The sequence below is a fragment of the Schizosaccharomyces pombe genome (genome assembly GCF_000002945.2).
Source record: "Schizosaccharomyces pombe strain 972h- genome assembly, chromosome: I".
NCBI lineage: Eukaryota > Fungi > Ascomycota > Schizosaccharomycetes > Schizosaccharomycetales > Schizosaccharomycetaceae > Schizosaccharomyces > Schizosaccharomyces pombe.
In genome coordinates, this window is record NC_003424.3 from 1,424,483 (window position 1) to 1,449,291 (window position 24,809).

General features: G+C 35.3%; 13 protein-coding genes and 10 long non-coding RNA genes across 23 annotated transcripts, besides 1 other annotated feature; 13 read left to right on the forward strand and 10 right to left on the reverse strand.

The window, feature by feature from the left end:
• Positions 1 to 177: 177 nt before the first annotated feature.
• rpp1 (putative RNase P and RNase MRP subunit p30) lies at positions 178 to 1,112 on the reverse strand (the record flags this gene model as incomplete). The annotated part of the gene is given in 5 exon segments (NM_001018761.2): positions 178 to 226; positions 228 to 679; positions 749 to 847; positions 890 to 948; positions 996 to 1,112. Coding segments are annotated over 5 exon segments (744 nt in total). The 5' UTR covers positions 1,081 to 1,112.
• Positions 234 to 1,880, forward strand: SPOM_SPNCRNA.2628. The gene has a single exon (NR_191996.1). It is a non-coding gene; the product is annotated as a non-coding RNA (long non-coding RNA).
• On the reverse strand, positions 1,572 to 5,484 carry taf2 (TATA-binding protein-associated factor Taf2). The gene is made up of 4 exons (NM_001018762.4): positions 5,400 to 5,484; positions 5,227 to 5,348; positions 2,707 to 5,135; positions 1,572 to 2,666 (listed from the first exon to the last, which is right to left on the reverse strand). The coding sequence occupies exons 1-4, from the start codon at positions 5,429 to 5,431 to the stop codon at positions 1,731 to 1,733; spliced, it is 3,519 nt and encodes a 1,172-aa protein (NP_593331.2). The 5' UTR covers positions 5,432 to 5,484; the 3' UTR covers positions 1,572 to 1,730.
• Positions 2,774 to 3,728, forward strand: SPOM_SPNCRNA.2629. Its single transcript, NR_191997.1, has one exon. It is a non-coding gene; the product is annotated as a non-coding RNA (long non-coding RNA).
• SPOM_SPNCRNA.2630 lies at positions 4,117 to 5,299 on the forward strand. Its single transcript, NR_191998.1, has one exon. It is a non-coding gene; the product is annotated as a non-coding RNA (long non-coding RNA).
• A 132-nt stretch (positions 5,485 to 5,616) lies between the features above and the next one.
• Positions 5,617 to 8,320, reverse strand: SPOM_SPAC3A12.06C (sodium/calcium exchanger). The gene has a single exon (NM_001018763.3). The coding sequence runs from the start codon at positions 8,171 to 8,173 to the stop codon at positions 5,942 to 5,944; it is 2,232 nt and encodes a 743-aa protein (NP_593332.1). The 5' UTR covers positions 8,174 to 8,320; the 3' UTR covers positions 5,617 to 5,941.
• On the reverse strand, positions 8,291 to 8,916 carry mrpl27 (mitochondrial ribosomal protein subunit L27). Its single transcript, NM_001018764.3, has 2 exons — positions 8,717 to 8,916; positions 8,291 to 8,671 (listed from the first exon to the last, which is right to left on the reverse strand). The coding sequence occupies exons 1-2, from the start codon at positions 8,891 to 8,893 to the stop codon at positions 8,567 to 8,569; spliced, it is 282 nt and encodes a 93-aa protein (NP_001018233.1). The 5' UTR covers positions 8,894 to 8,916; the 3' UTR covers positions 8,291 to 8,566.
• Positions 8,506 to 9,035, forward strand: SPOM_SPNCRNA.2631. The gene has a single exon (NR_191999.1). It is a non-coding gene; the product is annotated as a non-coding RNA (long non-coding RNA).
• A 215-nt stretch (positions 9,036 to 9,250) lies between these two features.
• Positions 9,251 to 9,933, reverse strand: SPOM_SPNCRNA.2632. Its single transcript, NR_192000.1, has one exon. It is a non-coding gene; the product is annotated as a non-coding RNA (long non-coding RNA).
• On the forward strand, positions 9,444 to 10,360 carry rpb11 (DNA-directed RNA polymerase II complex subunit Rpb11). The gene is made up of 3 exons (NM_001018765.3): positions 9,444 to 9,520; positions 9,566 to 9,655; positions 9,702 to 10,360. The coding sequence occupies exons 1-3, from the start codon at positions 9,471 to 9,473 to the stop codon at positions 9,931 to 9,933; spliced, it is 372 nt and encodes a 123-aa protein (NP_593333.1). The 5' UTR covers positions 9,444 to 9,470; the 3' UTR covers positions 9,934 to 10,360.
• A 221-nt stretch (positions 10,361 to 10,581) lies between these two features.
• SPOM_SPAC3A12.08 (uncharacterized protein) lies at positions 10,582 to 11,623 on the forward strand. Its single transcript, NM_001018766.3, has one exon. The coding sequence runs from the start codon at positions 10,657 to 10,659 to the stop codon at positions 11,299 to 11,301; it is 645 nt and encodes a 214-aa protein (NP_593334.1). The 5' UTR covers positions 10,582 to 10,656; the 3' UTR covers positions 11,302 to 11,623.
• On the reverse strand, positions 11,360 to 13,000 carry ure4 (urease accessory protein UreD). The gene has a single exon (NM_001018767.3). It carries the CDS (start codon positions 12,978 to 12,980, stop codon positions 12,108 to 12,110), a length of 873 nt encoding a protein of 290 aa, NP_593335.1. The 5' UTR covers positions 12,981 to 13,000; the 3' UTR covers positions 11,360 to 12,107.
• On the forward strand, positions 11,751 to 11,970 carry SPOM_SPNCRNA.2633. Its single transcript, NR_192001.1, has one exon. It is a non-coding gene; the product is annotated as a non-coding RNA (long non-coding RNA).
• Positions 12,216 to 13,490, forward strand: SPOM_SPNCRNA.2634. The gene has a single exon (NR_192002.1). It is a non-coding gene; the product is annotated as a non-coding RNA (long non-coding RNA).
• On the reverse strand, positions 13,376 to 14,196 carry SPOM_SPNCRNA.741. Its single transcript, NR_151114.1, has one exon. It is a non-coding gene; the product is annotated as a non-coding RNA (long non-coding RNA).
• Positions 13,871 to 14,531, forward strand: rpl2001 (60S ribosomal protein eL20). Its single transcript, NM_001018768.3, has one exon. It carries the CDS (start codon positions 13,893 to 13,895, stop codon positions 14,421 to 14,423), a length of 531 nt encoding a protein of 176 aa, NP_593336.1. The 5' UTR covers positions 13,871 to 13,892; the 3' UTR covers positions 14,424 to 14,531.
• Positions 14,532 to 14,762: 231 nt separating this feature from the next.
• Positions 14,763 to 16,076, reverse strand: cwf2 (zf-CCCH type zinc finger protein, Prp19 complex subunit, RNA-binding Cwf2). The gene is made up of 3 exons (NM_001018769.3): positions 15,844 to 16,076; positions 15,630 to 15,794; positions 14,763 to 15,575 (listed from the first exon to the last, which is right to left on the reverse strand). Exons 1-3 carry the CDS (start codon positions 16,059 to 16,061, stop codon positions 14,792 to 14,794), a joined length of 1,167 nt encoding a protein of 388 aa, NP_593337.1. The 5' UTR covers positions 16,062 to 16,076; the 3' UTR covers positions 14,763 to 14,791.
• SPOM_SPNCRNA.2635 lies at positions 15,450 to 15,906 on the forward strand. Its single transcript, NR_192003.1, has one exon. It is a non-coding gene; the product is annotated as a non-coding RNA (long non-coding RNA).
• A 445-nt stretch (positions 16,077 to 16,521) lies between the features above and the next one.
• Positions 16,522 to 17,870, forward strand: atp11 (F1-ATPase chaperone Atp11). Its single transcript, NM_001018770.3, has one exon. The coding sequence runs from the start codon at positions 16,627 to 16,629 to the stop codon at positions 17,485 to 17,487; it is 861 nt and encodes a 286-aa protein (NP_593338.1). The 5' UTR covers positions 16,522 to 16,626; the 3' UTR covers positions 17,488 to 17,870.
• tif310 (translation initiation factor eIF3j (p35)) lies at positions 17,485 to 18,699 on the reverse strand. The gene is made up of 2 exons (NM_001018771.3): positions 18,634 to 18,699; positions 17,485 to 18,590 (listed from the first exon to the last, which is right to left on the reverse strand). Exons 1-2 carry the CDS (start codon positions 18,644 to 18,646, stop codon positions 17,779 to 17,781), a joined length of 825 nt encoding a protein of 274 aa, NP_593339.1. The 5' UTR covers positions 18,647 to 18,699; the 3' UTR covers positions 17,485 to 17,778.
• Positions 18,700 to 19,810: 1,111 nt separating this feature from the next.
• Positions 19,811 to 20,173: an LONG TERMINAL REPEAT.
• Positions 20,174 to 20,367: 194 nt separating this feature from the next.
• Positions 20,368 to 21,851, forward strand: cam1 (calmodulin Cam1). The gene is made up of 2 exons (NM_001018772.3): positions 20,368 to 20,450; positions 20,577 to 21,851. The coding sequence occupies exons 1-2, from the start codon at positions 20,448 to 20,450 to the stop codon at positions 21,024 to 21,026; spliced, it is 453 nt and encodes a 150-aa protein (NP_593340.1). The 5' UTR covers positions 20,368 to 20,447; the 3' UTR covers positions 21,027 to 21,851.
• Positions 21,852 to 21,866: 15 nt separating this feature from the next.
• On the reverse strand, positions 21,867 to 22,095 carry SPOM_SPNCRNA.2636. The gene has a single exon (NR_192004.1). It is a non-coding gene; the product is annotated as a non-coding RNA (long non-coding RNA).
• vps53 (GARP complex subunit Vps53) lies at positions 21,999 to 24,804 on the forward strand. Its single transcript, NM_001018773.3, has one exon. The coding sequence runs from the start codon at positions 22,221 to 22,223 to the stop codon at positions 24,489 to 24,491; it is 2,271 nt and encodes a 756-aa protein (NP_593341.1). The 5' UTR covers positions 21,999 to 22,220; the 3' UTR covers positions 24,492 to 24,804.
• The last annotated feature ends 5 nt before the right edge of the window (positions 24,805 to 24,809 follow it).

Consider the following 24,809-nt stretch of genomic DNA (forward strand, 5'->3'; position numbering starts at 1 on the left):
GGTAAGAAAGAACCTTCAAAAGCATGAGGTAAAAGCACTTTAAGTTTACAAACCCGATTTTTCTCAAAATCCAAAAAAATAAATAAATAAATTTTAGTTTTTTCACATACGCAATTAGGTAGTACAGCACCTTTATTTTTGTTTTTAGCGAAATGAAAAACAAATGTAAACAAAAAATTATTCAGACAGCCTTATTTTTTTAGATGGTGCTTCATCAGTGACAACCATTTAGAATGGATCTGTATGTATCCCTCCTGGTTTCAGCATGTAAAAGAACTGAACGACAAGATTCGCCAACAGATTTTCTAGCTTGGTCTTGTTTTAAGTCCCAAAAAGTCGCTAAATTTATTACATCAAAACCGGCCCTACACTCAAGTGGAGTTCTAGTTTCGCTTGTTACAATTATCCCTCTACCCCGAGTAGCTCTCACGAGACTTGTAGCGTTTGTAATCAAATTTCTCCTGTTGGACACATCTCGAAGTCCAGAAGAATATGATATTTCTATACCAATGTCTCTTGAAACAGCCAAACCCATGAATGTATGTTTCAAATAAAAGGGAAGTCTCTGAGTAAAATCTATGGACAAAATGTCAAATTCTAAATCACTGCATGTTTGTTGCAGCAATCTGTCTCCAATTGGTCGTATGGCTAAGATATCAAATTCTTTTGTTACGTTAGACTAAGGCAATGTTAGGCAGAGATATTCAAATGGTTTTAATCATTTTTAAATGTTTAAACATGAACGTACCAACACTTTGTTTTGAGGCATCGACTCGATTGTTAGAGTGATTCGAGAATAGATTTTTATTTTTTGCTCAGGGTATAGCTCCTTAACAATAGGATTTTTCTAAGTTAGTAAGTATACACGTATTTGATTTAAAAACCATACTATAACATTTTGCAATTTTCCATCATATTGATAATTAAGTGCAATGGCCGTGTAGCCCACTTTTTGAAGGTAAGTAAAATTAATCATGGATATTCTTAGTACATACGCCGCTCAAGTGTTTTTACTGTTTTAACAAGATTTAAATCTTTAACGCCCAGAGTTGGCCAGACAACATTCAAGTCAATAAACATTTCTCCCCCAAAGCAACAATTTGAAAGTTGCCAGTACTATAAGCACCTCTAGCTTCAGGTTTCATGGATAACGTACGGTAACGATACGAGAAAACAATTGTAATACCAAAAGCATTATTTACCTTACATTTTCATTTAAATAAAAAACGGTCTTAATTTAGATTGCAGTTTAGTTCTATCGAAATTTTTTTTTAATTTTATTTTTCAGGTTGAGTAAAATGATCGGTTGAAGGATGAATGTTTTGCTTCAAAGTGCAATCTATTATAATACAACCTGCTTCTTACCAAACAACAGGTACCGCTTACTTAGAAGTTAGAATTGTTCCATTACAACATAATTATTGACGGTTGGATTGCCAGCTTGTAATTAATAAACCAGCATATTGACTAATGCGATGCTTCATTTTGATGTAAAAGATTTATATAAATAATCTATAAGTGTTATAGATTTCCCTATACTGATGAATGGCAGCTAGGGACCAAAAGTGAAATATAACGTTGAGCTTTTAATTCGTTGATTTATGAGTGCCTCTGCGTATATGGATTAAATTACGGGTTAAAAGGAACGCATAGATAGTGGCAGAGAATATGCAAAGTGTTAGCCAGAACTTAATCTGTTGTTTCTCATCCAACATTTTCGTCAACTTAACTCAATGAGAAGGTGGAGTAGAGCGGAGATTTGTTAGCTTTATTTTCAAAGTAGGTCCCTTTGGTTTAATAGGATTGATTGTTATTGACGGGGGAGTAGGACTCGTGGACTTTTCTTTTGTTTTGCTAGTTATTTGCTTCAAGGGAGCTTTTTTAATTACAATCTTTCCTTTTCCCAAATGTATAGCACGTAAGCGTGGTATTAAACTTGGTATTTTAAGCGTCACCAAAAGAGATGACTTTGCTTTGTAGAGTACGCGACAAATCATAAGAAGATTTCTTTTAGTAAGCAAATCCGATTTTGGATTATTTATGGCATTCCAAATTTCAGTTGCAAAATCGTGATTCTGACCAAGGTCATTTCTAAGAGCCTCTATAGCACCTGATATACTGGCACGGGATGTGATATCAATTCTCTTCTCAACGGCTTTTGTAATATCCTCTTCGACAATTAGGTCCTCGGATGCAACGTCCGATTTAGTTCCACCTCTAGCCAAAGCACCTAATCCGTCTTGAACAGAATAAAGCAAGGATCTTCGGACAACCGGTGATAAATCATTGGTAAGAATATAGAAGATGTACTTGATCAAAGGAGTATATTTAAGAGCCCCTGCTTGTAGCATCAAATTGAAAGCGATGCATCGCACTAATACATAATTGCCTTCTTGAGTATATGGTAATAACTCTTTTGGTCCGAACTCCAGATGGAATGTTTGAGCCAATCGCAATTTTGCTTTTAAAGACTTGCAAGTAATAATATTTTTAAACGACGGCATACAGGCATCAATTCTCATATATCGATCAATTTCATTAATAACTTGATTGACGAATTCCATGTGTTCCGGATCGCTAAACGCATATTGAACTGTTTCTCCACGAGGAATTAATCCTTCTACCAAAGAATCTATCAATAAGCATATAAAATAAGCATCGGAAAACTAATATTAGTTAATCAAAATTAGTAAAGGAAAATCATACCTCGTTATTAGCATTATCATTATAACACAGCAAATCCAAAAGTAACTTTTTAACGGATGAAGGTGTAACCCCCTTGCGATCACGAATATTGGGAAAGGACTCAAGCATTGCGCATTTAACATAGTATTCCGTTATATTAGAAAAATCGTTGCTCTTGGGAATAGTAGAGTCTTTAAAACAAAATTTTTCTAAATAAGCCATGCGAAGATGATAATATCCAACCCAATCAAGTTCAGGAATAGCACATCTTGCTAAGGCACGTGCTGCTTCTTGTCGAATGCCATAATAATACCTATTATCCAATAGTGTACGAAGCAAAACGGTAGAAACTTGCTGAGAGACCGTAAAGCTCTCACTAGTAAAGTGCCGAATAGTTTCTAGTTGCGCAACTACATCTCTATCTTGCTGTAACTGAGAGACATACATATGTTCCGGCTGCCGCACACGTAGATCACAAATCCATTCGAAGTCTGCATCAACCCGAATCCATTCGAAAGCCTCAGTCGCCATTGTATCTTCCTCTTCTTTAGTATAGTCATATAAATGCCAACGCTCTATATCTTCGTCACTTTGCAAAACATCCCCCAAACTTCGGATAACGTAGTCAGAATCATCACCATTATGGTCACCATCCCTTTTGACATTTTTTGTAGACCTGTTTCTACTAATTCTTTTATATTTAGTATTGTATTGAATATCGAGTTTGGTAAAAGAATCCTTTAACTCAACCACGTGTTCATACGGTGTACCATCGGCCTCGTGAATTCGAATGGTCATGGGTCCACTGAAAACAGGAAGGCCGGTAGGAATGCTTTCGTTATTCAAATGACGGATGGCGTCGCTTAAAAAGTTTTTGTCAGACATTGGGGCTCGGGGGGCCTCTTTTGTTTGAACCTGATCAATTCCCATTTCGATGATCATTTTCTTACGATTGAACCTTTGTACTACTCTAAAAATTGGATAGCCGTAGCCATAAATCCATTGTTGAGCAAAAACGTCGAGCCGCATGTGACTAGCTTTTTCACATGTTTTCAAAAAATGAGAGGTGCTAAGACATCCATTTAGCATATCACCGCTCATAACTTGGAGAAGTAATTTAGGAATAACCCTCGACATTCCTAATGAGCCACCGGTTTTGGTCAAACGTCGTTCAAGGATGTGGATTACCAGCGGAGATTTCAAAGCAATAAAGTCTAGCGTATTGGGATCAATAGGGATATTTATATTGCGCTGAGATATTGGGGGCTTGCCAATATCAAGTTCTAACAGTCGATAAACCTGTTTTTTTAAACGAAAACGATAATCGTTATTACCCATTAATTTCTTTAAAAATAGTCCGCATATATAGTATGATAAACCATATATCAACCATAAGTCACTCCATGCTTTAGGAATGAGATAAACACCAATCCATTGACTAGCAAGAGCCCAAGTTAAGGTTTTAGTGGAGTCATATATTTGATCAAGCGAGTCCTTAGGATACAAAATAGAATTGCTTGATATGACCAAAGAGGGTGTCGAAATAATAGGAAAATTGGTTTCATCCACAAAACACAACTTGAATGAATTGAAAGGATATGATCCATACTCCCGAACAAAAAAATCCATTGCTTTATATAAAAAAACACATGTGTTTTCAACTTCCTCAGCATATTTGGGTAGATAATATCCTGTAATATCAATAGCACTAGAACCCATAGCATCATCATCTTCAGGTTCACGGAAATCGGTCAAATTGATGTGCTTGAATGGTCCAGCCGCAAAAGCAATATAATTAGGAGCAACTGGAGTAGTCACACTAAAATATACCGTTTTTTTGCGCATATCTTTTGGATGGGTGACCTGGTCCAGCAGATCGCCACAACAAATAACTTCAATATCATGATCTTCAAGTAAATCGGGTTCATTACTTAAGTTAAACTGGTGGTCAAACCTATTATTCTCGTAATTATCATCATGTCCATCAACGCCATTTGCACCATTGTTCAAGTCGGAAGGCTGAGTTTTTTCTCGATGCATAAGGGAGCTGAGTGTTTTTGGCAACGTGATCTCAAATTCCCAAGTCGATCGTTCCCAAATGCCATCGACACAAGGAAGCCATGAACAAGTGCTGTAAGGAATTATAGAATTGTTTGTAAACACGTGTGGATAACGATGATCTACAGGATCGATACCAACAAATGTAATCCCGAAAATAGGTTGATGAACTGAAAAATCAATTGAAACAATTAGTGGCCTTAGCTCATCGCCAGGAGGCTTGCTAAGGAATATATTGATACCTCCCAAATCATTCATCAATGCTTCATACTGTAAATTAAGTTGATGATGTTGATTTACCGTTGAATTTGGTTCATCAATACGTAGTTTCTTTAAAGCATCACTATAGGAAAATTTAGTTAGATCCCCGTTTACATAAACTGAATGGATTTCTTAACAAGTTAGTAAATGATCATACAAGACGCGCATTGAAGAAAACAAGCGAATGAAAGCTATAAAACTTCCACTCAAAAATCTACTTACCAGCCTGGTAGCAATCTAATACAATTTTTTGCAAATTTGAGTCTATAGGATTAACTGTTATATCCGTCCTTCCAATTATGGTTTGTGAAGCAAAATCTATGTCAATAGCAACTTTCTGGTGACTTGTACTAGAATTAGCAAATTTTCTTTTAAATTATACATATATTATAAACCCACGAGCGGGTACATCCACCAATTGTGACATCTTACTGTCTATGATTCTTGCATAGATAAATTATACGAATTTGGAATATCACTGTAGATGGCAGCACACACGCAGTCTATCCAAAGAGGCTCGTTTAACGAAGCCTTAGGTGTTTCGCTATACTTTTTGTTATAAAGCTTTATACGATATAGTAAATACAAAATTAGCTTTTTCAAACAATGAAATGGGCTTATAAATAAAAACTACTTCTTGATTGTTAAGTCAATTCCTTCTAAACCGAGTGAAAATTAAAAAGAGGTGAATTGTAAGCATTTAATAGAAGACGAATGCTAAACTAAAAAAAAGTAGTAATGCTCCAAAAGTAATCAACTCAAATAAATTTGGGACAGAATGGATAAACGAATTAAATAAAATGCATTCCAAACATAAGAAATAAAATTGACGAAAAAGAGGGGATAATTTTGAAGTTCCGGGTTAAGCATGATCTTCCATAAGTGAATTAGTGAAACTTGTCTTGGTCATTAGGAGAAATAATAAACGTAAATCAGCTCATTTGTCTTTAAGTAGCTCAACCACTATGTTAGTAGAAGTCCCAACAATATATAATATGAAAAGTAAAAGTCCTAAAACTCGATTAACTCGAAACCTGTTTAATGGAACATAGATCAACAACAGCAACAAACAAGCAAGTAAAAAATAAGCAGTAATCGACAAGGAATGAGGTATTTCAATGACACTGTCATTTCCGTGGTTGGAGATACTTGAATAGAAGCTTGAAATGCCAATACCGATTAAAATATTCAGAGTTGGACCTCCAAATACACCACCCATTGCCATTTCGGGAAAACCAGAACGAGCGATCATAATATCCGCAATGAGGTCACTTAAACTATTACCAGCAGCGAAAACAGTGAGTCCAAGTATAGATTCGTTCAAGTTGAAAATGACACCGAGGGCTCGTAAAATACCTACGACTTCATTCGCAATAGTCGATATCCATATTATACCTAATACGAATCCAATGAAGCTTACCCACGGCAGAAATTTTGGAGGTTTCTCTTCATCCGTATAATAATACAAAGCTGTGATGCACAAAATAGAAAACACAGAAGATGCAGCATAAATATATAAACGATTCCCGCCTGTGATGGAAAAGGTCACAAAGGCAAAAGGAACGAACACACATTGTAGTAAGCGAAGTTTACGGGACCATGTTGGTTTTGATGGATTACAGTTAGATACATCCATATGATAAATGGGATCAACTGCCAATCGCGGGCATTGATATACAGGCAATGCTAACGTAAATATTAAAACAGATGGAACAGCTAAGACGTCCATTAACTTCTCATACCATGATTTTTTGGCAAAATTTCGCAAAGTAGGGAAAAGCAAAGAACTAAGTGATGGCGAGGGTAATGGAAAGTCTTCGTCAGTGTGAGTTGGGTGACGAAAGATTTCAGAAACAAGGGATTGCACGCTATTATTGGCGCTAAATCCCAAATTGGGATAATTAATTCCACTCACAGGGGTGTTAATTCCACTGGGATAAAAATCGCTTTGAGAATGGCGAATATGCATAGGATGCATAGTAAGATCACCGTCTTGAATATTCAATGGATCAAGTGAGCGTAATCCCGGATGTTGTTCCTCATTCGAAGATCTAAAGTCGAGAGCAGCAAGCAACGAAGGACGCACAATGGGGCCCGATGACTGACTTAGCACACGGTTAGAATGAGTGTTGTTTTTGTGAATAAAATCATGGACATGGGAATGTTGATATGAGGAATACGAATTTGAAGGGTCATTATCGTTAATGTAATGTATTTTTTGGGTCTTTCTAGATGCTTGGGCAGGCAAGAGAAATGCCTCTTCGGATAATTCAGAATCCGTGCTACTATAGGAATCCGAGTCATCGAAAGAATTTAAAACCGGTGAGTAGACTGGAAGGGAGACAGGCAAATAATTCTCATCAGTGATTACCACGCTAACACCAGAGCTACCAGAGAAAAAGACGAAAAGAACGTAGAGTAGATAATAAAGTATCATTACGAGACTCTGCCAAATACTCAACGAACCATCATGCAAAACAAACATTATAACAAGTAAAATAGTACCGGTAAGGAAAGCAACATCCCGAAGGAAGTGACGCCGAGGTATTTTAAATGGCTTTATTAAACATACGCTGCCAGCAACTATGGCTACGATGAAGAATGCAGAGCCCAAAAGTTCCCCAATAGCCATTCCCCCACTGTTGACACGTACAGCAGCGAACGTACTAAGAATATCAGGAGATCCATTGCCTAAAGCAAGAAAAGTAACGCCAACCACAGAATCGGGCAATTGAAGTAGCCACGAAATAGTAACCAAATTGGTACTAAAAAAATCACTAGCAGAAATTCCGATAGTTATGAAAAGGAAAATCAGCCATCCCACAATTATTGATAACACTGGGAATCGGAGACTGTTAATGGTACAAAAATAAAATTCAACGTAATCAAAGAACCCACTAGCCTCTCCCTTACAGTAAGCCTTTGCAAACCGACATTGATTAGCAGGGGTAATGTTTTTGATATCATTGCATGTAAGTAAAATTTGGTCGTTGCTATCATTTAAGGTATTTCCGCGCTCAAAAAGATGGACGGTTGAGTCCGAAGTCGAGGATACTGAAGCAAACGCTTTGCTAATCCGATGAGTCCAGAATAAAATGTAGGCAATGCCAAGGATACACCAAAGTAATATTAGTCTGTATTTCTTCAAGAAACATGAAGTTTTCGACATTTTTATACCTGATATCCAAGATATAGAAAATCCATGCTTAAACCGCATTGCTAGGTATTAGCAGCCCTTTTTTTTCTAAGATAGATGGGATGAAAAAGACTAATCCTATAATAAATATATAAATGCGCAGTACTCAAGATTGCCCCCAATTTTGGCAGAAAAAGTAAGAATGTAACTAGTATATTTAATAGAAGCAAACGTCACAACAGAATATCGATAAATATACGTGTCCGTAAACAATAAATAACAACAGTCAACGCAACATAAGGTATCGTAACGTAGAAATTTCTCCTTTCAAAGTGTATGCCCAATCATTAACAGATAGAATAAAGCAACAGTTGAAAAGGGTACCAAAATTTTTCAAAACAATAAAGAATGAGGCTGATAAACATACTAGCTATGAGCAAGATCAAAATACACAGCTCCATCCAACCCATTTGCACCTTCAGGATAAGTTCCTTTAGTGGCTTGAATTCGACGAGAAACAAAAGGCAAAAGCTTTGAAAGTTAATATAAAACAATATTCATTAATTTACAACATACCTCACAATCACCAGAAGGAGGCACAAACGTGCGAACACGCGACCACTGGACAAGAAAACCTCCATGCCTGGTTTTTTGACCCATTTTCCCAGTTCTTGTACCCTTGTAATACTGATGACCCAACTTTGTGGTCATTGGCAAGCGTCTTGCTCCAAAACATAATAATGATTGATGCATTTTGAATAACTCTCGATTTGGGTAAATGGAGGGTTTAAGTTGGCGCGTTTTCCGTCATAAAAGAAAAGGTAACGGTATAAGGTAACAGTCAAAGCGAAACATAGAATGTAAACAATAAAAATATTTGTTTAAAACGAACAAACGAATTACATTATGAAACTAAAAAATGAAATAAGTACGAAAAACTATTTTTTTTTCAACATTTAAATGAGCTTTCTTGTTGTTTATCTTTCTGCACAGTTCAATGAAAACAAGTACGGTTAATCTACAATTAAACGCCTCAAAATATGCCTTTAAAAATTTTAGTTATTAAAATCAGTTATTAAAAAATACTGTTACATCTCCCATTTCATTACTCGTTTGAGCCGATTTCCAACAGATAAATATATATTAAGTGTCCGTTCACGTTCGCGTTATTTATAACGAAATACGATGAGTTGTGGAATAAAGTGTTAAAGCTTTTGTTAAATGGCATTACGATTTATAGTGATGCTTAATGTACAGAACGTGGACAAAACCCTCGTAAGCATCAACATCTTACTTCTTCTTCAGCTAGTCGGCTGAAAACGTTGGCATAATGAATCAGCCAGAACGGTATGAGCTCATTGAGCTTATGGGACTCCCCAAGTAAGGAATAAACAATTTTACAAGGAATTGCATTAACCAGTGTAGAGTCACATATGAGCTCGATAGCAAATCACCTAATGCCGCAGTAGTTACTCTTGAAAAAGAGGATCATACATTGGCTAATATGCTTGCAAAGTAAGACTTCTAAATTTTTTTTTCTTTTCTAACTGCTTTTTCGAAGTCAACTCCTATCTGACGAAAGGGTTCTTTTTGCTGGTTACAAAGTTCCTCATCCATTAAATCACAATTTCATACTTCGTGTACAAACCGTAGAAGATTGTTCTCCAAAGCAGGTTATTGTTGATGCTGCTAAGTCCCTTATTACTCATCTGGAAGAAATCAAAGTTAATTTTATGCGTGAATGGGAGTTGAAAATGATATCTGTTGAAGGCGTTGAAATGGAGTTTTCCTAAAATCCACGGCTGCTTTTTCTCTAATATTTATTAGAGTTTTGTTTCAAAAAATACAGAATACCCTCTGTATGCATCTTTATTACAAAAATTTTGACTTTCGTTTTCGCAACTTCTGTAATTTGGACCGAAGTCGTATTAAAAGGGAAAATAAAAGTTTCTTTCTTTTTTGAAAACAGATGCTTTAAAAAAGGTGAAAGTTCTCCGATCTTTTATTGTATATGCTTCTTCATAAACCAACTAGAAAACTGCAGCAATGGCGATGAAAGTTTTTCTAGGTACCTGGATTATTCTCTGATATTGCTTTTTTTTTCAAAGTTGAATTTTGCTGAATGTAATCGAAGTGATTAATTTCCTACAGTAGGGCAGAGCATCGATTCTTACATTCAATCTTAAAAGAAATAAATTAATTAATGTTGTACTATTACAATTTATGTCATTGAATTATTCACAATCATCATTTTCTCTCCAAATGCTTTGCTTCAATTGCATTACGAAATTTGTTTATTCCTGTATTAGTTATTATTATAGAATACTTTTTGGATATGTAAGTAATTATATTTTCTTAAAATATACGATAAATATTCTTGCATAAATTAATGATACCCTATGCTTTGCACATATGCTCCATCTGCGTATCAGTTTTATAACGTCCGAATATCGCTAATAGTAAACGCTCCTATTACATTGTGACGAAAAGTTTGAAACTTTGTTCAATTTTTGATTATGAGCTCTAAATTATTTCAAAATAAGCTGTTATTAGCAGGGATTGGGGGATTTATGGTAGGCGGTCTAGCTTCTTGGGTTGTTTCCAGTGATGCCTATACAGCATATCATCGACTACCAGCAAGTGCGAAACATATTTCTGAAATTTCGAAATCGCCTGAAGCTGTTCAAATGATTGATAACATTTATCGCGAACGTCAACGCAGCATGAAAATGGAGGAGCATCCGTCCTTGCTTCAATCTAAGTATCCTTCCAATTTTCTTTCCTTTAAAGATGGATTGATACCTGTATTTAAAACATTTTATGACCCCGAACATGAAGAATGGATCAGCATTGGACTCATGGGTAAGGCTTTGACAGGATATCAGAAACTGGCTCATGGGGGCGCCATTGCAACTTTATTGATCGAGTCTCTTGAGACTGTTCGGAATCTTAGATCATCGCAAGCAAATTCACAATCAACACAGCCTCGGGACCCTATTCCTACTGAAAACTTCGATGTGCGTACTCCCAGTTATAGCATAAACTACAAAAAGCCTGTGCCTGCTGGAGACTGGGTAATCGTTCGAGTTAAAGACGATGTTGCACGATTATACAATTCTAAAAGTCAGCTGTTAGCTGAAGCTTTGGATTTACAATCGTAGTCATTGTTAAATGCCATTTATGATATTAAAACTGCAAACCTTAACCTTCTAATGATCATACGAAAACAATGATATTTTGTTACTTGGATTTGTTGTGATTACAATTCCAAAAATGCTTTTACTTAACGTGACTGCATTAACAGATTAAACCAGAGACAAAGGTCTCTTTTATGAAATAGATACAATCTCTTTGAGATCTATGTCTCAAGTGCTATATCCAATTAGTTAGTTATCTACTGTGTACTAAATAGTAAATTTTCTATAACAGTTAGTAATTGAACGTCAAGTCCTAGCCAAGAGAAGCATGTTTTGAGTCGTTCCATATAGCATAAAACTTTTATTTGCTTGGAATAAAAGTATAAGTACAGTAACCAAGACATTGAAACAAGATTTGGCAATCGCAATTAATATTTTTCAATTGATCCACAGAAAAATTAAGGATTAAAAATAAGCAATTACCGGATACATTCTCAATTTACACTTTAGGCAAATATTCCTCTTCGAGTATTAACCACGTTTTTGTAAATCGAGACTTTGGCAACAGGTTATTGTATTCGAAACATAACTGATTCCATAATTAAGTAATTTTTCAAAAAACGCAGAAGCTTTGATGGAATTAAGGGAGTAGAAAAAAAAAACGATTCGAGATTTCTGTAAAAGATTTCAATTACTGGAACATCCTACTCGTAAAACCGAAATTTAAAAAAATTAAAAGCGTGCTTCAATTATATCCCAAATAATTATAAAATATGGACCCTATTAAATTGGTTTTTCTTTTTTTTTTAAAGAAATACGAGTTCACATGTTCAGTACCAAAAAGCGCGAAGAGTTTCATGATCTAGAAAGCTTGCGTAGTCCGAAAATAATTTCAGAAGAAAATTTCGTGCAGTTTCAGTGTTGTAAGCAGCGAATTTAATTATTGTAACCGACCGAATTTCACAAGCAGTCCAGATAATCTTCTTCATTTGAGATGAATCCGTTGTTTTTGATATCCTCTTCTCCTTGTTCCTATATTGGTTCAAAACTGCTTCTTTAGTTTTAAGAAATTTTGGTCCTATAAGATACAAATTGCCTATACATTCAAAGTGATGCATTCGTTCGGCTTTTAAACCAATATGTAGGTTAGGCTCATCGAATATTTTTAACACATCTCTCAAAAGCGTTTTTCTCTGGTTTGAAGCTGGAATCTTCATCTGGATACAATTTTTGGACACATAAGATCGCATACTCCATTGTTCATTGATATGGCTTCGACCATGTAATGTCCAATCCAGTAATGCAAGAGAAGAAGTTTCGTCTTCTAATACAAAGTTTTGAGTCTGAATGTAATTACTATCTCCAAAAGGTTGCACTGGATCTTGTAATAACAAGCACAATGCATTCGTTCCAACTTCTACATCCAACTTTTGCTGTGTTGCAGGCTTTCCTGGTATTTGTTTATATAATTTTGTATTTCCTTGACTCTGTATGCACAATGTAGCATTTTTTCCAACTATAATATCCAGCGCTACACGATCCCCTGATACCAGGCCACCTCCATAGCTCATGATGTACAGAATAGAAAAATCAAGTTTTGTTTTAGGAGCGATAAGTTTTAATGGATATTTACAAAACATATCTGTTACATAATGTACATTTTCAATGCATTCCACTCGAAATCGTCCTTCTTTATCTTCCATATTAAAAGCAGGTAGTATCTGGATAATACAGTGGAATATGTGAAACCATAATTACCGTTGTTTCGGAATTTTGGTTAAGTTAAAAAGTATGAAAAGATATAATATTTGGTTTTTGTAGTTTATGAGCTCATAATGCATTTGGCAATGCATGTTCAATTACAGTGTTTTCATATTCGAACATTGATATTTTGTAGTGTGCTTTACAGTTCAATTCAAATGTTGGAATACCCTATGAATAAATAGCTTCATCATTCATTAAATCAATATCACTGAGGAACATTTATACTTCGGAGTTGAGTTTAATCATGGTTCCACACGTAGTCGGCACCTACTTTCTTACGCGCTTGGTGGTCCTTGATGACTAGTGAAAAGTAGTTATAAAGGGTAAATAAAAATATGCTTTGGATAGTTTCATTGCACGATTCAACACAAAACAACTGAATTTAATGACAGTTTTTTAAATCTATCAATGTACTACTCTGAATTTTGTAATGCACATAGAAGACTGGAAGTGTAAATTCACCTCTGTTTATTATTTATATTGCTACAACCTCACAGAATGCAGCCTGTCGAGCAAGTGCGACGCGTCAAAATTCAACACATGAAAGACGGCACATTTTTTCAAACAAATATTCAAGACTAAAAATCAATTTATGAAAGCAACTACCGCTCCATTAAAAATCACTTTCAAGTGACTTCTGGAAATTCATAGAGGCTTTAAAGGCGCTTTGGTTAGAGATATACTGAAATGTACGATATCACGCTATTTGAGATATCGATCTGCTTTACATTAAGAACCTATAACGCTTAAAGACGATTTTGTTAATTATATTCAAAAGCAGTCACAAAAGTTTGGTGTAAGAAATTCCCGGTTATCAACAAGTCAACCTGTCCAGAGCCAGAGACATCAAAATGGCACTGAAGGAGTATCAAGTCGTTGGCCGTAAGGTCCCAACTGAGCATGAACCTGTGCCTAAGTTGTTCCGTATGCGTTTATTCGCACCTAATGAATCAGTTGCCAAGTCTCGTTACTGGTATTTCTTGAAGATGATCAACAAAGTCAAGAAGGCCACTGGTGAGATCGTTGCTATCAATGAGATTTCTGAGCCCAAGCCTCTTAAGGCCAAGGTCTTTGGTATCTGGATTCGTTATGACTCTCGTTCCGGTACTCACAACATGTACAAAGAGTTCCGCGACACTACTCGTGTTGGTGCTGTCGAGGCTATGTATGCCGATATGGCTGCCCGTCATCGTGCTCGTTTCCGCAGCATCCGTATCCTTAAGGTTGTTGAGGTTGAAAAGAAGGAGGATGTTCGTCGTAACTATGTCAAGCAACTCCTCAACCCTCACTTGAAGTTCCCTCTTCCTCACAGACGTACTGGCGTTGTCGGTTTGGCTGGTAAGAAGGTTTTTGCTCCTCATCGCCCCAGCACTTTCTACTAAGGGATATGGGTCTTTTCTATTAGTAAAAAAAATTAGTTTTCCTTGAGTCTCTTTTCCTTATCTGTGTTACCTATTAGCAAAATAGAGGTTATTTGGCAGTCGTATAAAGTTTTATCAGTCGTAGAATTGTAAAGTATTCTGTATATGCATAAGTTGGCTACTGTGAAACGATCTAAAAATTCCAAATTTTCGATAATTTAATAGTAGACTTGTTAAATCTGCGTCAAATTTATAAAATCTTTGAACAACTTATTGATTAATAGATTTCATCAAGCCTGATAACAGTGAACGTATTAGAATCAGTCTTCAAAAAATATAAGCATTAATAAACATTATGTATTTTATTATTGTAATTTACAATATGAAAATTAGTCTTCATCACTATCGTAATATGACACTAAGGCGCTTTGATTGGTATGTACTGCTTGTTTAGCAACCTGCAAGTCACTCAAAATTTGTGAATTGACGAATTTATTTTGACTTTCAGTAGTAGTAACGCTTTTGTGATCATCATTGCTACCTTCTTCTGATTGCGATTTATTTGGAAATTCGTTCGCAGCCAGCTGGTTATGAACAGAATTCGCGCCGTCGGCATACAGCAAATCGTCTGATGGAACGTATCCTTTTAATCCAAACTCAAGTTCCAATTTCCGCTTGCGATTTCCACTTTTTCCATTTTTTGTCTCCTCTAAATCCAAAAGAAATTGCTTCGGTAATAGTTTTTTTACAGCGTTGGCTGCACGCTCTTCTAATCGTCTTTGGTTGCGCGCTTGTGAAGCTGGATTTGGATCCGTAGTTGCCCAGCGAACGTTCAGACATTCATCGTGGTCCAGTGATTGATGAGCCATTGCCTCTTTTGCAAATTGGGCATTGGCCTCGTTTAAATATGTGATAAAAGCGATGCCTCTAGAGTTTAAAACTCGAATTCGTTCTATATCCCCCCATTCGGCAAAATGTCGTGAAACTATTTCTTCGATATCATCTGTAGGAGTAATTCCCCCGACATATAGCGTATAGTTTTGTCTCAAAAAGGAACCGACACCTCCCATATCATCTCGATAATCCGCATGCTTTTCGCGACCAAAGCAATCAACATTGGCATTGAAAAAGTCAGTGTCCTTTGGAAGCCGATGAAGATATTCACATTTAGACCTAAGATCGTTAGACGTGATACAACGTATACAATGATGGTATTTGCCTGCATACCCTTCTGAACACATTCCCCGAGCAAAATAAAGGCAAAAAAATGACCCTGGATTTTTATCCGCCTTAGTATAACCTGAATCCCTGGATATTACACATCTCGTTTCTGACTTTACTTGGCTTTTTAACGGATCCTGTCGCATGCCTCCACTCCACTTGTTGTACCACCTAAAAAGTCAGCAATTCCCAATCCAAAAGCAATTAAATATAAACTTACAGGTTGTAAACTTGTCCAGGTTGTTCGGGCTCCATTTCATACTCTGGTCGAGTTTCAATTTGCTTGCGCGCAGGTTGCTTTTTGCGCTTGACAATCTTCACTTTTCGAGGGGTTTCTTCGTACTCTTTGGATTTTTCCCCCTCTACCAAAATCTTTTCTGTAACATCGTTATTTTTTTCCTCAACAGTGACTTCTTGTTCTAACCCATTTTCTGACATTGTTTTTGAAAAGTTAAGTCTAAAAGGGAAACGATGAAGTATTTGCAGGTTTATGTCGTACAGTGCGTTAATGTTCTTAGTGAACTATATATGAATTTCGTTACTTCTCGTTACTCTTTTTCATTGTAATCTTGCGAATTTAAATACTTTGATTTAGATAAACAAGAGCATTTTAGTAAATTCTTGCCTAAAGATCCTACTTTTTTTTTTCTTCTATTTAAGTACTAAAGGAATTTTCTTATTTGTATATGCCTGTTTTTTCTGGATAGGAGGTCACTTTAGATATTAAACGCAGGCATGAACAATTTTGTAGTTATCTCTTTAGATACTTTTTAAAATATTTTTTTAAAGCAAAATATTAAGAAAAATAAATAGTTGAAATGAACGGAGTTTGAAATCTAAGATGTAAAGTTAAATAACTAGAACATTTTATACTCATAGAGTGGTATTATTTACCACTAGCAATATACACGGATACACATTAGTTATCGCGATTCCACAGATCTCTTTTTCTTTTTAATTTTCATTTTTGTCAATTCTCTTTTTTTAATTCATTTCATCTAGTATGCTTCCCATATGGAAACTTCCAGTCAATCATTTACTTTGCCATTCTTTTAAATCTATTCCAAGAACTTCTGCTTATGCGGTTCGTTTTGCGCATCACACATCAAATAACGATGATTTGGAAGTTAAGAAAAATACTGTTTATGAACGATATGAAAGAAAACTAAAATCTAAGGCTGAAGAACTTCACATGCCCGTTACAAACCTTCTAAAAAAGGGGCAAACGAAAGAAAGAGAACATGTTATTCCCAAAAAATCTTTTTCCGCAAAAAAATCATTAGTTGGGCAAAATGCTAAGAAATCAGACTTAAGTGGGCTCAATCGTTACATAGATGTTGAAAAAATCAAGGAACTTCCTACTTCGACTATAGAAAAATTATGGAGGGCAAGAAATATTGGGGATGACATTTTAAGCGCTTGCATTCCCAAAGAAATTTACGAAAAAATGTTAAGTAGAGCAAGAATGTACCCATATTTCGTGCTCCCGTTACCGAGAGGTGATAAAGGGATTGAAAGTCACTTTCTTCAGTGGAATTTTCCAAATAAAAATGAAGCTCATCTCCTTGTGACATCCTTACTGGAGTATAAATTGAAGGGATCTTATGCTGCTCCTCATACTATAATGCTTCATTTTGCAGACTTACTAAATCTTAAGGGAATAACACTCATGCGGTGCCAATTCGAACCAAAGAAATTATCGGCAAACGATGTGCAGCTTCTGGTTTTGGCAATTCAAAAATTTTACAATGCTTCCGAAAATACACCACTTGGCAAAGAACGACTCGCACTACTTGCCGCATTTAGTAAAGGTGCGGATTTTGATCTTCACAAAGTGGCTACGCATATGGATATGTTGGAATGAAAACTGTAAAACATCTTATTTCTGAATTAGCCCGCATGTTCAACGTTATCTATGATTAAATTTAAGAAATTTGTTATGCGATGGACATTTATATTCCATTATAAGCTATCGTATATTAATAGAAGAAAGAATCAAGAATGTAACAAGTGCAGAACAAATTACTTTCCCAACCATCGGTATCGTTGGTATCGTAAAGAAGCCAGACAGTCTTAAACATCCCCAACGCATAATCCGTTTACAGAGAAATAAAAAACAATGTATACCAAAAGACCCAGTATAAAACAAATCGGCTTACATGAAGTCATCAAAGTCATCCGCATAGTCATCATACTCATCCTCAATGTAATCTTCGTAAGCGGACTTGTCAGCAACGGTTTTTTTAGAATTAACATTGACCGTAGGTTTTCCTCCTTTCTTAGAAGGAGCTGCAGTTGATACTGGTTTGGCAGCAGGAGCAGCGGCACCTCTCTTAGATTGAGTTTTTTCTTGCTGCTCTTTGTTGACTACAAGTTTATTCACTGATTTCTGAACTGCCTTCAAATTGGTAGCATTAAGGCCGGTAAGCAATAAAGGGATTAAATCTTGCACAAAATTATTATACTCGGCAGTGGTTTGACAATTTTTAACCTTCTTCAAAATATCAGCTTGGAAAGCTGCATAGTCGGCTTTTGTTTTGAGTTGTCGTTGATCAGCTTGCTTGGAGCGGTTTGCACTTGCTGAGTTTTTATCAACGATGTCAAACAAGTCCATGGCATTTGCCAAGTCAGAGTCAATTTCGGCTTGTCGCATAGCTTCTTTGGAACTTTCTAGTGATTCTTCCTTCGCAGCTGCTTCACTTGCTTTAATGGCTTTTTCGAAATTTCTTTCCTGAATTTTTTGTTGGATACGAGTCATTTTGTTAGAGCCTTGATCATTTTGGCTAGATGAAGAGGATTTTTGGGATACTGAATGAGAATCATTTTGCAAGGATTCTTTGTTTTCTTCTTCATCTTCATCCTCTTCGTCGTCAAATCTCTTTTTTGGCTTGGAAGAGGATTGACTATCCTTCCCTAAGGGGAAATCAAACTCTGCAGGCTTTGCAGGATCTTCTACTAAAAAGTCCTCTTCATTTCAGTTAATAAACATGTAGAATCATATATAGCTTACCCCAGCTATCCATTTGGAATTCACTTGATGGTTTTTACAGTCTACTAAAAAGGTATGTGGTTCAATAAGGAATTTATTGTAGTTGCACAACAAAATTACGAGATGAATTGAGTAGGAAAATATTCAAACACACGTACTGATAGAGTTCAACAATAAATACTTTAAATTCTCGATCATTCTTATTATTTTATTTTTTATATGTTTATTTTTATTTTTATTTTTTTATTTTTTTTCTATGAAGGATATGAGTACCTCGAATTATTAAAAGTTAAACTTCCCATTTCACAGCATTTTATTAAATCAATTGAGATTTATAAATTTGAATCTTTTAAGGAATTATACTCAAATTTTCATGGTCATTCTGTAGAGATGTCTTTAAACAGGAAGTGCAAAAATTTAAAATTATGAGAATAAACTATAAAATCTTTAAAAACAAAAGACGTCTAAATTTATGATTATTAAAGACAAAAAAATGCTCAATTTGAATTTATTTTTTTATTTTTTTTTGTGTTACATCAATAACAACAAATATTGTTTATTCGATTAAAATATCCGTTCAGACTAAAATCAATAAATTCGGCTACGGTCATTGTATCAGATGTTGAGGTTCTGGATTTTTATACATTGAATAAATCATTTAGAAAAGAATTAATATCGAAATATATACAGGCAATGAAATCCTGCTTGAATAATATATTGTTATTTACTTTTTCAGTTTTCCTTCTTCATTTGAGTGTTCAACTAGAAAAATTATCAGATCAAAATTGGCATATACAAAAAATACAAAAGCAGATTATGCTACACAACAAAAATGCAATTCATAATAAACGTGCAAAAAAACCTTTTAATGAACTGCACTTATCAAAAATGCTTTTGTTTAGCAAATTTTTCAAAGCTATGTCATTTTGCTCAATTATTTGGAGACTTTAAACCGTGACAGTGTTTGTAAATCTGCTCAATAATTAATTTTCCATAAATCAAAATGAAAACAATATTTTCATATCATGAATAATAATATCACTAACTCAACCTCATAGAGGAAAGTGAAAAACACGATTTTCTGTTTACATTCAGCAAAAAATTGCGCTGTAATAACCATTTCCAAATACTGCATTTACAAATATTTTTTGTTAAATCCTTTTGCGATTTAAACATCGAGTACGATATATAAGTTGAATGTCGACAACGTTCCGTTGCGCTATAGCATACTACGTTGTGTATCACTAATTATCACATGTTTGATTTGCTCTGTCAAGCTGTACATGATAAGTTACTTAGGTAGATTACTAAGAGTTATAAAATGAATAACAAAAAAAATAATAGAATGCTTAAATTTTATGAATTGAAATAAACAAAACCTCGTTTCTCTATTCACTTTTATGCTAATTCGGTGATAGGTAACAATATAACCTCTATATCAGAATATCATTCTAAGTTACTAAATGTATTTACCTGTGTACCATAATACAATAGGTCACAAGTAAACCACACGGCAGTTCTAGGTGTCGTTAAATAGATACCAATAAATGCGTAGCTGACATTGAAAAAGTTCCTTCATCCGCCGTTTAGTGGTTTTAGTGCGGTTTATAGCAAGTACGTTACTGGTTTGTTAGAGCATATACGATAATGTAATAAACTCTCATTGTTTGTTGACATCACTGTTGATGGTAGGACTTGCAACATTAGGAAGCGACAACGGTAGTCCTCATTTCTCCAAGGCACTTTAACGTAACTAGAGCAAAACACTAACCGCCAAAAATAAAGGTTAAAAAAAGGAATAGAAGGACTTTAGAGTTACTGATTTTTACCAGAAAATGGTATGTTTATTATATTGTTTGGACATATTCCGATTTTTCCTTTGAAGATTGACTAACAATCGTATGAACGGATGACACTCAGAAAATGATTTCTGAAGTCGTCTACCGTATCGTACATTATTACAGACTACCCGTAACCTTACAGATGAGCAGATTGCAGAATTCCGTGAAGCCTTTTCACTGTTTGATCGTGATCAGGATGGAAATATCACGTCCAATGAATTGGGTGTAGTTATGAGATCGTTAGGTCAATCGCCTACTGCCGCCGAATTACAAGATATGATTAATGAGGTCGATGCCGATGGTAATGGCACAATTGATTTTACCGAATTTTTGACTATGATGGCCCGAAAAATGAAGGATACCGACAACGAAGAGGAAGTTCGCGAAGCCTTTAAAGTCTTCGATAAAGATGGAAATGGATACATTACAGTCGAGGAGTTGACTCATGTGCTTACAAGTCTTGGTGAACGTTTGTCTCAAGAAGAAGTAGCCGATATGATACGTGAAGCCGACACCGATGGCGATGGTGTAATCAACTACGAAGAATTCTCTCGTGTCATTTCTTCCAAGTAGAAGGGTTGGAATTTCTGTGGAATATTTGTAAGCCTTAAAAAAATCAAAATATCCTTGCTGGGGTTTCCACCCTTTTAGTTCTTCTTTATAACCACTCTCCATCGCAATTTGGACAATCTCTTTACCAACTTAACCTCGGCTATTGTCCTTTACTTTTTTTTTCGTCTATGATTTTGAAAAACATTAGTTAGTGTATTACAACGTTTTGGTTGTTTATTTTGCTGGCCTAGGTGTGTCACAAAAGTAACTATGGTAGCATTTGTTGTTACCATTCATCTCATGATCGATCCTATGAATTTTAACGCTTCCTTTGTTTCAACACATAAAGGAATCCTTAAGTCTGGGAACATATACGTTATTGCTATGAGAATACCACGCACTTTTGCATTATTGCATCCTACAATGAATTATTAGAAGCTTCATCTGTCTGTTATATGATGCATTTGCTCGTACTAGTATGTGCCTAGTACTCGCTGTATACGTTGCATTTATGTCCTTGCAATTCCCATGCCCATTATTTAGCTCAATCTTCCTTTTCTTTTTTCCTTCAAGATTTACTGTTCATTATACTAGTCGATGTTAAAATTTTTAGCATTTTTCTAGTTATATGCACTTCTTGAAGCCGTTTTCTCACTCTGGTAGATATACGCTTTGTTTTGTACTTAATACATTACTTTATACAAATACATCTCTCAGTATGAAATTTTGTGCGGCACTTGTCGAAGCTAAGCTATACGTATTAACTAAACATAAATTCATAAATGACATCGTTTATTTTCTTTTTGCATTTCACGTAGTTATTCCGATCGTAAACAGAAATTCATCATTGGAATATGGACATTTCCTAAGAAGGAAGGCTCTGCGCCGGTAAAGTTCAAGTTAGTGAAGTTAAAACTTATCTAAAATTCAACATCATGGTACATATATATTCAAAAAGTTTTTACAAAGTTATCAGTTCTAAACCTCAATGTCCTCCTACTTGCTATTCAAGCCAACCTAACTTCCTCTCACCATCAACCACCCGCTATATGGTTTCGTATATCCCTTCGCCGTCGAAAACTTGTACCTAACTATACGAAATTTTCTTCTTTAAAATTGCCAAAAAAAAAGCTTCGAGTTCTATACTGCGCTGTATTACATAACACTTTGGAATCAAGGGTTAGCAATTACCATAACTAAATTAATTATAGCTCTATGTCGAATGGAAATGATAATTCTCTAATTATCAAAAATATTGGGAATAATGAATTTAAATTTGTAGAAACGCTTCACGAATTATTACCAGAAGATATCACTTATGATGATTTGGGTTCATTACGACTAAGCCTGTCAGAAAGGCTTCAAGAGTCTGTCAAAAAATTGGATGCGAACAAGAAGACTTATGAAGATGCAAAATTAAGTATGGGTGAAAAAATGGATGATTTGAATTCTTCAATTGTTAGTTTGCTTCAGGAACTTTCAACCCTGCAATCAGTAGCCGAAAATACACAATCTTCGATCGTTCAAATGACTTCTGAAATCAAAAACCTAGACTTTGCTAAACAAAATTTGGCAACTTCTATGACGATGTTAAAGCGGCTTCAAATGTTGGTAACAGCTTATGAGAAGCTTCGTACGCTTCGACAAAATCAAAAATTTGGAGAGGCAATTTCATTGATGCAGGCTACTCTTCAACTTTTGAATTTTTTTAAGAAATACAGAAGTGTCGAGAGGATAGCTTCATTAAGCCGTAGCATCTCTGAATTCCAAAAATCATTCTACGAGCAAGTATTTGATACTTTTCAATCACAATTTAAAAAGGAATCAGGAATGCGTGGAGGATTTAGCCCTTCTTCTGTGCAATATTTGAATGAGCTATGTAGATTCATTGATATTTTCGCTGGAGATCCTCCCGAGTCTGTAATTCGGTGGTACTGCCGGCATCAACTTGAAGACTTTATGAAAGTATTTCGTGAGAACGAAGAAGCTGGTTCACTTGAGAATCTTCCCAGAAGATACACTTGGTTTAAAAAGCTGTTACAAACATATGATCAACTTCATAAACCAATATTTCCTCCGCATTGGAAAGTGGACTTTCGATTGTACGAAGTATTTTGCGAGGAAACCAAAAACGACTTGTCTAAACTTCTTAAAGATGATAGGTTATCTTTGCAGGTTTTCGTTGCCTCGTTGGAACAAACGCTCGAATTTGAATCATTTATAGACCACCGCTTTTATAATACAAAATCTCGATTTAATTCTAATTTCGAACCCAAAGAGCGCCAAGCTTATAATGCGCTTTCAAGTGTATTTGAACCACACTATACTTTGTATTTCAACCAACAATCCCAAGAATTCTCTATTTTGTTTGAAAACTTTGCTTTAGAGAAGCAAACATCTACCGATGAGTCTAGCCAAGTTCTATCTTCCTCTATAAAATTATTCCAGGCCTACAGAAAGACTTTGACTCAATTTGTACGCCTTACCAGATCTTCACCCCTTGTCGGTTTGAAAAATTTGTTTATAAAGTGGTTGCGTAGGTATACTCAGGTGGAATTATTGGATTATCAGGAAAGCTCGACATTTAAAGACATTGCCATTCGGCTCAACACTGCTGAGTATATTTATAGAACCACAATAGAGCTTGAGAAGCGTTTCCAAGAAATTTCTAATAAAGAATTCAAAGATAAAATGTCGTTCTCAGAGGTATTAGAAGTTATCTCGTCTTCAAGAGGAACTTTATTAAAATTTGCCACAGGCAAATTTGAGAACGTTTTGAATTCAGATTTGGAGCCTCTATCTAAAATGGATTTAAAAAACATTGAGACGGTGGGCGACCAAAGTTCTTATGTTGGGGGTGCTGTTCAAAATATGACTGCGAAAGCTAGTGAATTTTTATCAGTAGTTGATTTAAATATGTTTGCCCGAAACTTTTGCGATCGCTCATGTGAATCATTTACTAGGCAATTTTTAAATGCCATATATCTTGCAAAGCCTATTTCCGAAGTTGGAGCTGAACAGCTTTTACTGGATTTATATTCATTTAAAAATGCTTTACTTAAGTTGCCTGATTTAAAGCAAGATTACTCAATAACCGACAGTTATATCAACCACTTGACGATATTTATGGGATACATCGAAACAGTTTTAAAAACATTACTTACGCCTGCTTCTCCGAAAGCTGGTTTTATTCAAAGCTACATTTTTCTGGTAAAAGATCGTTCAGTTACCAATTTTACCGTTTTGTTAGAATTAAAAGGAGTAGGGAAAAGTGACATATCCAGTTTCCTTCAACAATTTTCAGATTTTGTAAAGAAAACTCCTCAGCTAGAAGAAAGTTCTCCTATATTCAAATACTTGACTATAAACACAGCTGTTGAACAAGCTGCTACTCGCTCCAGATTATCTTTAGACTTGGCGCCCGAATCCAGCCGAACGCTGCAAAACTTGGGCAGGCTGTTTACTTCAAAGAAAAAGCACGTTTAAATTTGCATCCATTAAGTTTCCCATTGTAACTTATGGTACCTATCATTCCTTCTAAATTTACCTCTTTATTAATGAACTCGAATTACTTGGATAGGTTAATGCAAGGCTTCAAATTAAAAGCTAATCAATGATAGATCAAGTTGGAGCCTTTATGTAATGATCATTTAAAGAAGCATAATAAGTTTAGATTATGTTTTAGTTTTTTTAGATTTTATTATAAACTTAAATGTAAGTAATTCTCAAAATAATTCATTACAATGTCTAGTTTTTGTTATTATAGTGAATATTAATCTACTTCTACATGTTAGACTCCTATCT